At 36.7% G+C, this 13,713-nt stretch overlaps 1 protein-coding gene across 2 annotated transcripts in view; it reads left to right on the top strand.

Moving 5' to 3' along the window:
• The window catches only part of hnf4g (hepatocyte nuclear factor 4, gamma), a 39,266-nt gene that overhangs the window by 7,531 nt on the left and 18,022 nt on the right, over nt 1-13,713 (top strand). The window contains exon 1 of one of the 2 annotated variants that reach the window (XM_088322099.1): nt 5,471-5,649. The exons of the other annotated variant lie outside the window; for it this stretch is intronic. Within the exon in view, the coding sequence (XP_088178225.1) occupies nt 5,520-5,649 (130 nt within the window). The 5' untranslated portion in view covers nt 5,471-5,519. Of the gene's footprint in view, nt 1-5,470; nt 5,650-13,713 lie in introns of those variants that run through there. 2 annotated transcript variants of the gene reach the window in all.

Genomic DNA, 13,713 nt, shown 5'->3' with positions numbered 1-13,713 from the left:
TAACATTCAGTGCATTCCTTACAACTTGAGTTATCTTTATGCGAAACTACTTAATGTCACGGTTGCCATGGCGCCCAAGTGTCCCCGCCCGTGTGGCGCCAGCTCCGGCTCGTTGACAGATTGGCTTCCTTTCCATTTAAGCTCAGTGCTCTTACTCTCCCTTTGTCAGTCCGTCAACGAACCTCTGCCCCGCAAGACGTGGGTTCTGATTCGGTCCTTTTTCCTGTTGGTATTTCCTGTCCGGTACTGTTCCCGTTTATTTTGTCCTGTTTAATATCGGTTTCTAGTTTCGTTCCCATCTATTTTTGTTCTGTTTATTATGCTCTCCAGTTTTCGTTTCCGTCTAGTATGTCCTGTTTAATTTTGATATCCTGTTTCAATATCAATCCTGTCTGTCCCGGTCTGTCCGGTATTGACCCCAACTGTCTGATATTTGCTCGGGCAATTGGTATCAATCTCGTCGGTCTCTGGCTTCTTGTCTTTCCACGCCAGACCGCTGCCTAACGTGCATGATTCCCCATTTCCCGTAAAATTAAAGCTTGTGTGAGAAACGTCACGCAATTGGGTCCTGATCCTGTTCCAGTTCATGACACTTAAAGGGATACTATATGATATATGACCCAAATATGTCGCTTTATTGCATAGTGCTACAAAGCACAACGAAGAATCCTAACTACGAAGCAGCACGATGGTCAACAATCATGTCAGCTCCCTCTAGATAAGCTTTTTTTTTTAACACATGCAAAACTCCCAACCAAGAAGTGTTTTAAAACTAATGCAAATTTATAAGAGAGTTCATTTATTTTTGCTTATTGTTTAAATGAAATAAGGTGTTTTTTACCATAACTCATTGTCTCTTTATTTATTAGGAACTTTTGTTCCGGGTTCTACGCGTGAAAACATTATAAATACCCATATAAAAGCAATGAATGTCAAACACTGATACTAGCATATCGGTATCAGTACAATATGTTACTCATTTAGGTATCGATTGTGTTGGTACTTGGATCATTTCACACAACCTTGGATATTTTATGTTGTTTTTCCTTCATGTAAGGAAGGAAAAAGAAAATAATAAAACACAAAATAAAAACTAGCTCATGCCCCAGGTGCTGATACTCAAGCAGGGAGGAACTACATAATAAATTGTTGCTTATATACCTTAACTTTATCGATTTAGTTTGTGGGTTCTTTGCATTTTTTTTTTGTTTAAGATTTTCTGATTCTGACTACTTATTGGATATCGGATATTGAAAACCTAAATGTTAAAAGCAAATATTTGCATATAAGCTTCTTGTTGCTACGGGGACCCCAAAAATCAAGAACGGCCTTTGTCTATTCTTCTCTTTTCTTTTGTTTTTTCTTTTTTTTTCTTTTTCCTTTGTTCGTCTTTGACTTCCTTTTTCTTTTTTCTTTCTCTTACCCTTTGTCTTTTGGATTTTTTTCCCGTCATTTCTTTACATTCTTTTTCCATTTCTCCAAATAATTTTCCCTTTCTGTTTTTATTTATTTGTCTACTTTTTTTCCTTTTCCGTTTTCTTTTCTTCTGAGCTTTTGGTTCTATTTTTATCTATTTTTTTTCTTTTGTTTATATCATTTTTTCCTTTTTTCCTTTTTTCATTTTCCATTCTTTTATCTCTTTTTTATTACTTTTCTTATTTTTTTCCTTCTTTCCTTCTTTCTTTCCTGTTAATTATTATTTTCTTTATTTTTTTATATTTTCCTTTCTCCATTCCTTTCTCTATTATTTCGATCTTTCTTTATTCCTTGCTCGAATCATTCTCTTTAAGTATCTTTTTTTCCCCGTTTCTACGTTTTTTTGTGAAAGGCTGGGCAAAAAAAAAAAGAAAAATTGTGAGGTTTGGTCCCTCTAAATCTCTTTAGTTTGTCTTCTTTGTGCTTTGTAGCACTCATTTTTGTGTGCAGGACACAATACAGCAACATGTAGCCATCAGATATTACAAAATGTATTTTTAAGGATCCTTGTAAAAAGGGTAAGATTTTCGAGAGATATATAAGTTACATTGTTTTCAAATAGTAATGGAATGTATCTTGTTGACACCCCGGTCAGTGCTTTCTTTTGATAAGAACTCATTTTCACTCCTCGCAATTGTGATGAGTCAGGACTCAGCCCATTGCCTGGTTAAAATGTAATCCATTACCTCTCTATCACCTTTCTTGTACTGAAGCAACCAAGCTTGAAATAGATAAACTACAATAAAAAACAAGGTGGCCTAAAAGGGACTGCTCCGTTTTTTTCAGGATTATTTACAAAAAGCAGAATGGCTCGTCGTAGCGGGCTGTGTTTTGTGGAAATAATTTCATCAATCGAGGCGTTTGTTCCGATAGAAGATTGGATCCGGGTGCTTGGAGTGGTCCGGAGCTGCAGGACTCGTGTTTAACGATTTTGTTGCTCTTTAAAGGGGGTGCCTTGACACAAAACCTAACTAAGGACACTCAGGGAAGCCTGATGTACAACTGTGTACATTTTCACAAAAAACGGTTTAGCCGTTTCGTTGCCTATGAGTCACAAACAAACACACACGTTGGAATTTTTAAGGTAGTTTAACTAGATCTTGTTATTTGGTAACATTTTTAAAACTGGCTTTGTCTCAGAAGGGGTCCTCTTATCTTTTACAACCGTTTTGAGGACAATATTCCAAAAACCTGTGAGAAAAACTGATATGCATAAGTCAAATTGCTTGCAATTATCGATTCAAAGGGGGGGTTCTAATGGTTTGGTTTGGGATCTGTAAGTAAATGTCAATGTGGTGGCTACTGATCATAATCTCCCCTTGGATTACTTAACTCAGTGTTTCACAACTCTTCTTTAACTAAATAAAATCTTACATTTCATTAAACTTAAGAAAACTAATTAATTATTATTTGCAGAAATGTGGCTGTCGTTGAGTAAAATTTGTAAAATAGAATACGAATTCTAATTGATAAGAACATAGTGAAAATTGCTTACAATGAGATTAGATGTGGCACTCCAGGATAAACATGTAGATAAAAAAGAATGTTGGCCAAGTAAAAAAATGATTTTAATAAGGTATTTTGGGTTAAGAGTTTTAGTAACTATGTAACAGCATATTTAGCTTATTCTGTTAAAAAAAAAAATAACAGATGATTCTATTTCAAGTAATATTATTCATTATTTTGAATAGAAAATCAAAGGGAAATTGTATAAAACTAACTGTATGACAAGTTAAAATACGGGAAAGTGAAGTAAGAAAAATATTCATGAAATCAGCAAAATTACAGTTTTTCCAGAATTTAAAACAAACCCCCCCAAAAATTAAATTCTTACCCCATTTTCAGGTACAGTAATTTAGCTGGTCATATTTCCCGTTCTATTGTATTTGCATTTACTTTTTGAAATAAAAAAGGACATTTCAGTGTAAGTTCAAAGATAAGACTGTAATATGGTTGAAATATATACGTTTGTAGACTAGTGTATCAACTTTAAGTCTCATTTTTCTATACTCATCAGAAAACATTTATTTGCATGGATAAAATATATCTTCCATCTGCAATAGGAGATACTTTTGCTCAATTCAAGGATTTTATTTTTTCAGGTTTCCAAGAAAAACAAAGAAAACAGATCTTAAAAGTCAAGTCATTTTTATTTGTATAGCCATTTATCACAAAGAGTCTCAAAGGCCTGCACATACAACAGATTATTGCAAACTACAGACTATTATGACACCATCCCCTGATCTAAAACCGACATGAGGGCAATGAAAAACTCAAAACCTCAACATGAAGTAAATGAACAACCTTGAGAAGAGGCCGCACATTTTGATGAGATTGCTGTGAAAATTCTATATGTTCTGTATAAATACGATTTTTTTGTGAGAGAGATAAACTAAAAAGAAAAATCCAGAAATCACAATGCATGATCTTTTTAACAAATTATTTGTGTGATACAGCTGCAAATAAGTATTTGAAAACCTGTGTATCAGCTAGAACTCTGACCCTGAAAGACCTGTTAGCCCGCCCATTAGAAGTCCACCTGCACTCCATGTATCATCCTGTATTGTTTGAGGTTGTTAGCTGCATAAAGACACCTGTCCACCCCATTCAATCAGTAAGACTTGAACTTGTAACATGGCAAAGACCAAAGAGCTGTTCAAAGACACCAGAAACAAAATTGTATACCTCCGCAAAGCTGGAAAGGGCTACGGAGCAATTGCCAGGCAGCTTGGTGAAAAAAGGTACACTGTTGGAGCAATCATTAGAAAATGGAGGAAGCTGAACATGACGGTCAATCACAATCGGAGTGGAACCCCCTGCAAGATACCACCTCATGGGGTCTCAATGATTCTAAGAAAGGTAAAAAATCAGCCCCGAACTACACGACAGGAGTTGGTGACTTACTTGAAAAGAGCTGGGACCACTGTTTCCAAAGTTACTGTAGGTAATACAGTAAGATGTCATGATTTGAAATCATGCATGGCACGAAAGGTTCCTCTGCTAAAACCAGCACATGTCCAAGGCCCGTCTTAAGTTTGCATGTGGCTATTTGGATGATGCTGAGGAGTCATGGGAGGAAGTTTTGTGGTCAGATGAGACCAAAATAGAACTTTTTGGTCATAATTCCACTTAGCGTGTTTGTAGGAAAAAGAATGAAGAGCACAGTCCGAAGAACAGCATCCCTACTGTGAAGCATGGGGGTGGTAGCATCATGTTTTGGGGGTGTTTTTCTGCACATCGGACAGTGCACTCATTTTCTCAGGTGTCCAAATACTTATATTCAGCTATATTACACAAATAAATCGTTAAAAAATCATGCATTGTGATTTCTGAATTTTACTTTTTTGTTTATCTCTCTCACAGTGGACATGCACCTACGATAAAAATTTCAGACCCCTCCATGATTTCCAAGTGGGAAAAATAGCAAAATAGCAGGATGTTGAAATACTTATTTTCTTCACTGTATCTATACCATTTAAAAAAAAATCCCAAAAGTTGAAAAATTTTCAATCGAAAGTAGTCAGCGAGATGAATCTGTGAATTTCAGAGTCAAATTTTTATGAGGCAAGCAATCTGGTTGTGGATTGCTTTAATGGACTTATCAGTGTTTGGCTCATTCAAGGAGTGCTTTTGGAGATAATATATGCTGAGGTGGTGCTGGTATTACTCTACTATTGATTAGATTAGTCCTTGGAAGGACTCCCAACTTTTCTAATGCACATCCTCAGATCTTTGCATGTTTTTCTTTCCTAAGGAAAAAAGTTGAGGTCAGCCATTATCCGTCAAGAACACGCCGTACTGTTAAAACCCACCAGAAAAAGCTGTCACTTCCTACAACTTAATCTTCTCAATCCTGTCATAAAAAGGGAGATAAGTAATGTACAACAAGGTGAGAAGTTATGGCCGGAGCTCCTCCTCCTCAGCTTGTTGAAGACCAATCCCAAGAGATATTTTATTTGAGGCATCTCTTTTGTTGTCTCTGAGAAAAGTTAGATGAGGCGCTAAAGGACGGAAAGAAGGAAATACGTGCGAGGTGAACAGGAATGAAGTATCCAACTGTTGCTCAGAGTAAATCCTTATTAGATATGGAAGTTGCTAACTATTGTGACTGCCTGGATCCTTCGTACAGCGTGCTTGGCTTTGATAATGCTGAAGTACTTTATGGAGGGGGAGGTAAGTCTGTATTGATACTGAAAAGCGATTTAGAATTTAGATTTTGGGTTGCAAATGCAGGAACTGGCTGAATGTTCTGCCTATGCTACTAAACTGCAAAAGAGAGGATTCTGTTGCTAGTAAGAAGTTTGTTGGAGATGAGGTCCTTGAGCAGCTAATACATGGACTTATGTGTCTTCAAGTTCATGTACGATATATTTCTACAGACACAATAGACAAAATAAACCAAATCTCCAACACTTTATATTGTACTAACAAATAAAAAAAAATAAAAAAGTAGACGTTGCAAAAGTATTGACCCCCTTTGAGTTACTACTTTGTACAATCTCCTTTTGCGGAATTACAGAGTATGTTTTGGACATCTTAAAACTGAAATATTTGCCCATTCTTCCTTTCAAAACAGCTAAAGTTCCCCAAAGTTTCATAGCGATTGTTTGTCCACATATTTTTTAAGATCTTTCCACAAAAGATCTTTAGGATTTAGGTCTGGACTTTGGCTTGGCCATTCTAACATCTTTAAATCGTTACTTTAAAATTAATTTAAATCCATTGTTGATGTGGTATTGGAAGGTGAACCACTGCTCATTCTCAGGTCTCTTGCAGACTCCAACTGATTTTCTGCTAGAATTGCCCTGTATTTAGCTCCATTTATCTTCCTATCAACTCCAGCGATCTTCCCAGTCCCTGCTGAAGAAAAATAAACCCTACAGCACGATACTGCCACCACCATGTTTGACAGTGGGGATGGTGTTTTCAAGGTTAGGTGCAGTGTTACTCTTACGCCAAACGCTTCGCATTAAGCCCTAAAGGTTCAATTTTGTTCTCATCTGACCGGAGCATCTTGTTCCACATATTAATTTAATCTCCCATGTGGCTTCTTACACACACCAAACCTCCTTTTTATGGTATCCTTTCAGAAAAGGCTTTCTTCTTGTCACTCTTCCATAAAGAACAAATTTATACAGAGTATGACTAATAGTTGTCTTATGCACATATTTTTCCACCTCAGCTGTGTATGCCTGTAGGTTATCTCATGTGATAATGGGACTCTTGGTTGCTTCCCTGATTAGTTTTCTTTTCGTTTGGGCCCAAAGTTTAGACAGGCGAAAAGGTCTTGGTAGGTTCGCCCCCAAAGGTGCTTGCGGACCTGTTCTAAATATGACTCGGCTTTAAACATTTTTTTCGTGGTTAACAATGCTTTTTTTTTTAAAAACCCATTCCCAATAATTAACCCAGTAATAACATGGTAACAAATTGACAAACTTGAGAATGTATTGGGATCCTTCCATCGGAGACGCGTGCTTCCAAGATCTGCTTTCAAGATCGACTCAGGAAGGAACCACGCTCCCCCAATGGCTAGAGACTCATTTATATGGGAACACATAAATAAAACAACATCTTTGCAGCACCAAAGCGAAGGCCATCTTGATTAATAGTTAGCGGGCCCAAAGAGGATACAATTGTAAGCTCTTCCTCGGACTTCCCAGCACCGAAGCAAAGGCCATCTTGATTAAGAGTTAGCGGGCCCCAAGAGGATACAATTGTTGCAAGAATGCAAGCAGCACTTGGATATGATATTTGGCTTTGTTAAGGCACTTTTGAGGATAAAATCATACAAAGGCACATTCAAACTATAATCAAACTATAATTTCCCTTACAAACATATTAACAGCATAAATTGATATTTTAGAAATGCACATCAAACAGGGTGATCTTTGCACTAATTAGTAAGAAAAAGTAGCTCTCAACTTGAAAAAGGTAAGTGTAGCGCATACAAATACCAGCGTTAACGAGTGCTAAAAAGCACAAGGCAGAATAAAAACTACAGGGACTCAAAGTGACCATTGCTAGACTATTGCTAATAGTCTGCATTTGCTTTGCAATGTGCTTTCTATTTACATATTCAACATTTCTTGATCTATGATTATCTAAAAAATTCATTTGTATATGATAGTTTGTTATTTTGTTTATTATTTAAATCGATACTGTTTTTTTTAATGAACAGTGTTTTGTTTTTTTTACCACTGGGAGGCATTATAATTGTGATTCCACACTATGAGTCAGAAGGCGTAGGGCAAATCAAGTTTCATTTTTGGTCATAAAAATGACACAAGATAGTAGTTTCCAAATGATGGTAACAGCACAATTCTATCATATGAATTGAATTATTTCAAACTACAAGTTCTTACATTTGATTGTGGTGTGTGTTTTAAACATGTACAGTATATTTTGTGACCCTTTTGAGAAAATCAGTTATTTATCAATTAAAAAAATTACATTTGAAAAATTAAAAAAATAAATAAATAAATTAACATCTGTAATTAAAAACCGAAGAAAGATTTAATCAGGGTACACACCAGAGAGCAGGGCCTAAGCCTTCCAGGGGCCCAAAGCAAAATTAAATTTGGGGCCCCCTATTACTTGTTAGTTTGCATTCCTACTAGACTCATTCCATGTTCTGCTATTTGGAGTCATGTGACATGTGATACTTCTTTTGAAATAGATTAGTTTCATCAAATTGGTTTTGAAACTACCACAATTACAGCAAAATAGTATATTAGTTCCCTGTTTTAGGCACTTCATTTGATATTTAGTTTTGAAGTATTACTGTGTTTGTTTTTGTTTTTTTAAAGTTTTTTTTGTATTACTGAAGTCGGATTTTTATTGATGTTCTGTAGGTTGTTTTGTAGTCTTATTTTTGTAGTATTTCTGAAGTAGTTTTTATATAGTATTTCCATAGTGGTATTTTTTTGTATTTCTTTAGTACCTTTGTTTTATTTCGAAAGTGGATTTTGTGTTGCATTTTCATAGTCATTTTGTATTATTACAGAAGTTTTATGATTATAGCATTTTTGTAGTATTACTGTTGTATTTTGTTATTAGTATTTTTGTAAAAATACACGGGTTCCCCTGACGCTGAGTTCTAAATGCGGTATTTTGGAGTCAAGGTCGAAGTAGAACAAAGTTGAGTAAAGTCGGTAGAGTTCTTCGAGAACTGGCTTCTTCGGCTCGGGTCCTAAACGGCTCTTCAGGTTGTTTTGGCTTCTTTCATCCCTACATGACCAAATATGGTGTAAAATTATGCACAAAATGACTTAAAGGAAAGGGGAATAGAATAGAATAGAATATAGAACAAAAAAGAAAAAATACCAAAATGAAAAAGTAGTGAAAAGCTGAGAAAATAAGAAACAAAGGGAAGAGAAAAAAGAAGGAAAAATTTAGAAAAGAGACAGAAAAAAAAGAAGTGTAGGACAAAAGTTAACACAATTAATTTTTTTATAAAGGGATTAAAAAATATATAGAAAAAAAACAGGGAAAAAGAAGAAAAAGTTTGTGTTGCATTCAAATAATTTCCAATTATACCAAGTCAATCTTGTTGCCAACGTTGTACTTCCACTAAAAAAATGTGATTAAATACAGTTGTGTATCGTGCAACCGACTAAATAAGCTCCCAAAAATGTTAATATTATGCGACAAAATATATCAGGAAATAAAAAGAAACGGATATCTTGTGAAAGAATTGTTGTAAAAACAAATGACGTTTGTAGGCCGTACAACCTTTGCAATAATACGTTAGTCAATTCATTCAAAAGTGAAAACTTTTTTGCATTGCCGGAAACTCAGCAAAATGTAACTTGATGTCAAGTTTTGATAATGACTCAGTTGCCACACTTGGGATTGCTGTTGCTCACTGTTGTTTCAAGCGTTGCTCACCAACTTTGTGTGAACGCTCAGACCCGTAAGGAAAATTACAGGGAACATTGATCACAAGTGTATTGAAAACACAAATACACAAAGACCGAGATTGACAGCTATAATAAAGTTCTGTATGGCAACATCAGGGAGAAGGGAAGGCAAATGAATAGCTTTTTAACTTCTGCTGATTGGAAAGCTGATTACATTTAATGCGCACGTGGCCTTGTTTTCATACTGATTGCTGTCGTCTACTGCTTTTATTTCTTTGATTGCGTGCAAAATGAGAAAAATCAGAGGACAACAAAGACTAATAAAAGCACGCAATCAGAATTTTAATAAACCCGAGGACAGTTAGGTATAAAATTGCAGGTACGAGTCATAAAAATCCTTTATTGACTGGTGCCTATTTTACCGGCCTGCGTTATAATAAAGTACTCTCCGAAATGACGTCCTTAATGGAGTTTGTTTCTGTTCGTCGGACTTTTTCAAGGTGGCAAAGTGCCAAACAATAATGATGATGGTTTTGTTTATAGTGACAAAAACGGCAGTGCTTATTATAATCATCAAAATGATAAGGGTGATGAAAATGCGCGGATGACTTGGGAAATAAGGATATCAAGCGGAATGTTTATTAGGGCCGCTGATTGAATTGCCATTTTCTAGTCAGGTTTCTATCAATAAACAAATACACTGTTGCCTGAATACACAAACTTTTATTGCCTGTGAGAAGTTTTCAAAGTAATAATGCTGTTTTTCTCTCTGAAGAAATGAATATGCAGAAACTTACATGTCAGGCATGAGTGAAGGAAAATAAAGAAGGAGGGAATTATGAAAAGGGAATGAATTAAAATTTTGCTGGTGTGCATTTTTTACTTTTCGTAATTTCATGTTTGGCTCTCTAAGAACTGAAAAATTGATATTGAAGCATTACTAAAATTCCAATCAGTAAATATAACAGGAATAGAAATTGTCCCTAGGTGTGAATGAGCGAATGAGCTGTCTGTCCCTGTGTGCCCTGCGACTGGCTGGCAACCAGTTCAGGGTGTCCCCTGCCCACTGCCCGGAGATGGCTGGGATGGGCTCCAGCCCCACCCGCGACCCTAATGAGGAAAAGCGGTACGGCTAATGAGATGGGAGATGTTAGGATCTATTCCCTTTCAAATATCAATTTTTTTGCAGAGGAAGGAAAAAGTATTTTCGCTTATTATTTATATGATTTTTTTTTTTTACAACTAGAAGGCGCAAACCTGTGCGCTATCAAAAATATATACGTACATTAGTCAATATAAAGCAAATATGAGTGAAAATATCACCAAAGCCATGTTCAAAAATGATCATTTAAATTGTTCATGTCGATGCCAACTATGTCAAGTCAAGTCAAGTCAAATTTATTTATATAGCCCTTAATCACAAAAATGTCTCAAAGGACTGCACAGGATTACAGTTACAAAATTACACAATTACCTGATCTTAAACTAGCAAACCAGCATGCGGGCAAGGAAAAACTTAAAAACCTCAGTGTGAGGAGAAAAGAGAAACCTTGAGAAAGGACCTCACATGTGGTAATCCCCCTTCCAGGATTGAACAGGGTGAATTACAATTAGCATTACTGTACACAGAATAGTAAACACTAGGTAAGATGTTGAAAATGTCCGGAAAGAGCGTGACATCAACGACGACGCCAGCTGGTAAATGCAGGGGTTGACATGCTGCAGGTCAGACCCCGGTCCGCTGACCCATCCCAAATCATCCTTCTCCTTTGTATCAGCCAGGCAGGCCTCAGAAAAAGACAGGACAAAACAGAATACGAGGTGGGCATCAATCATATGCTTTGGAATAGAAGTGTGTCTTAAGCCTCAATTTAAAAACTTCCGTTGAGGTTGCAGATCTTATCTCCAGAGGCAGGGCATTCCACAGCACCGGGGCCCGGATGGAGAACGCTCTCGAGCCCGCAGACTTCTTGGCTCTCGGAATCACAAGTAGACCGGCATTTTCCGAGCGCAGACTCCGTGCAGGAACATAGGGGGAAATCAAATCAGAGAGATAAGAGGGTGCAAGCCCATGCAAACATTTATATGTTAATAAGAGAACCTTAAAGTCACATCTTAAGTGGACTGGGAGCCAGTGCAAGTTGGCCAATACAGGTGTAATATGCTCAAACTTTTTAGTCTTAGTCAAAAGTCTAGCTGCCGCATTCTGAACCAGCTGCAAACTTTTAATGCTAGACATCGGGAGACCAGAAAGCAATACATTACAGTAATCAAGCCGAGAAGTAATAAACGCATGAATTAAAATCTCTGCATCTGATTGGGACAGCATTGAACGAATCTTCGCAATATTACGGAGGTGGTAGAAAGCTATTCTAGTAATATTTTTCACATGTAACTGAAACGACAGATTAGGATCAAATATAACACCTAGATTTTTGACCGAGTCACTATGGGTGATATTACATTTGTCTAGGTTCAGGGTAATGTTTGAAAACAAATGACGACAGTGAGCTGGACCAATAATCAACATTTCAGTTTTTTCTGGGTTAAGGCGTAAAAAATTATTTGACATCCATCTTTGAATCTCAGTAAGGCAATCCTCCAGATTTCTAAAACTTAAATGTCCAGTTTTTTCCAGTGGCACATACAGTTGAGTGTCATCTGCATAGCAATGGAAACTAATATTATACTTGCGGATAATGTCACCAAGCGGGATCATATAAATACTAAAAAGAAGGGGGCCAAGTACAGAGCCTTGAGGAACACCACAAGGGACATTAGATTGTTTAGAGGTCATATTGCCATAGTTAACACATTGCATCCTGTCTGACAGGTAGGACCTAAACCACGAGAGTACAGTTCCTGAGATACCAATGCGTTCTAGACGAATCAATAATATGTTGTGGTCGACCGTATCAAAAGCAGCGCTGAGATCCAGCAGCAGTAACATTGATGAGGCACCAGAATCTATTGTTAAAAGGAGATCATTGGTTACTTTTGCAAGGGCTGTAACTATGGTATCAGTGTCGATACCAATGTATCGGCACCCGGGATATTAACCAATACGAGTATCAGTTCTTATCTATTGGCATTTAACAATACAGATGCTGCCCTATTTGCGAACCATCCGGACGATCGTTCGTAAGTTGAATTTGTTTGTAAGTTTCTTAAGTGCTATATTTTTTATGTTTAAGGTTTATATAAGTATGTTGAAGGCTTGTATAAATAACCTGTATTGTTTTGTACTAAAAAATAAACCTTTCATAAAATAATATGCTGTAAAAAGATAAATAAAGTCAAGTTTAACTTACTTTTGGAAGATGGGCTTCAAAATTTAGGAGACATTCTCCTCTGCGGTTAAAAGTGGTAAAAAAAAAGCGATCCAATCATTTTCTCAACCACATCAAGCTTTCTTATTCAACATTCATTTCAAAGGAAACGCCCCGCCTCTTCTTTACACTTTACACCAACCATATCGAATGGATGCATGAGATATTAAACAATGAAAATGTCAAAGTTCTTAGCGCGCTGGAGTTACAGTATAGAATGTTTACACATGAACTAGGAAGAGGAAGCGGATTTTTTTACTTCCGGGTGGATGCTGGGTGACATCTCACAGCGCCACCGCACACCGGTAGTGGCGGAAAGAAGCACTACAGTAATGTCCTGTACTTGGGATACAAAATCTGACTTAGAGAAATGTCCGGATATTTTTCGACCTTCCGAAAAAAATGTTCGTATCTACCGTTTTTCGTAAGTCGAAAATGGTAGATACAGATTGGTAAATTGTCAATAAGTAAATGAAACAGGAATAGAAAATGTTATGTTGGGATCTGTGGGTATTCCCTTTTAAATATCAGTTTTTTTGCAGAGGAAGGAGAATGTATTTTTTATTGTTTTTCATATCAATCTTGTTTTGTTTTAGTGAATGACATTTTTTTACCACTAGTGGGCGCAAACCTGTGCAATATAAAAAAAAATTGAAAACATTGAAAAAAATATATATATAAAAAATTAAAAAAATAAAAATATATATATGAAATAAAAAAATAAAAATAAAAATATATATATTATATAGATCTCATCTCATCTCATTAGCCATACCGCTTATCCTCATTAAGGTCGCGGGGGGGCTGGAGCCCATCCCAGCCATCTCCGGGCAGTGGGCAGGGGACACCCTGAACTGGTTGCCAGCCAATCGCAGGGCACACAGGGACAGACAACTCATTCGCTCATTCACACCTAGGGACAATTTGGACCGGCCAATTCACCTGAAATGCATGTTTTTGGAACGTGGGAGGAAACCGGAGTGCCCGGAGGAAACCCACGCAAGCACGGGGAGAACATACAAACCCCACACAGGAAGTCTGGAGCTGGA

This window comes from Urocampus carinirostris, chromosome 18 (assembly GCF_059441175.1).
Source record: "Urocampus carinirostris isolate Australia breed hairy pipefish chromosome 18, RoL_Ucar_1.0, whole genome shotgun sequence".
Lineage (NCBI taxonomy): Eukaryota > Metazoa > Chordata > Actinopteri > Syngnathiformes > Syngnathidae > Urocampus > Urocampus carinirostris.
Note: the sequence above shows the minus strand (reverse complement) of the source record. Positions and strands in the feature narration are given on the sequence as shown.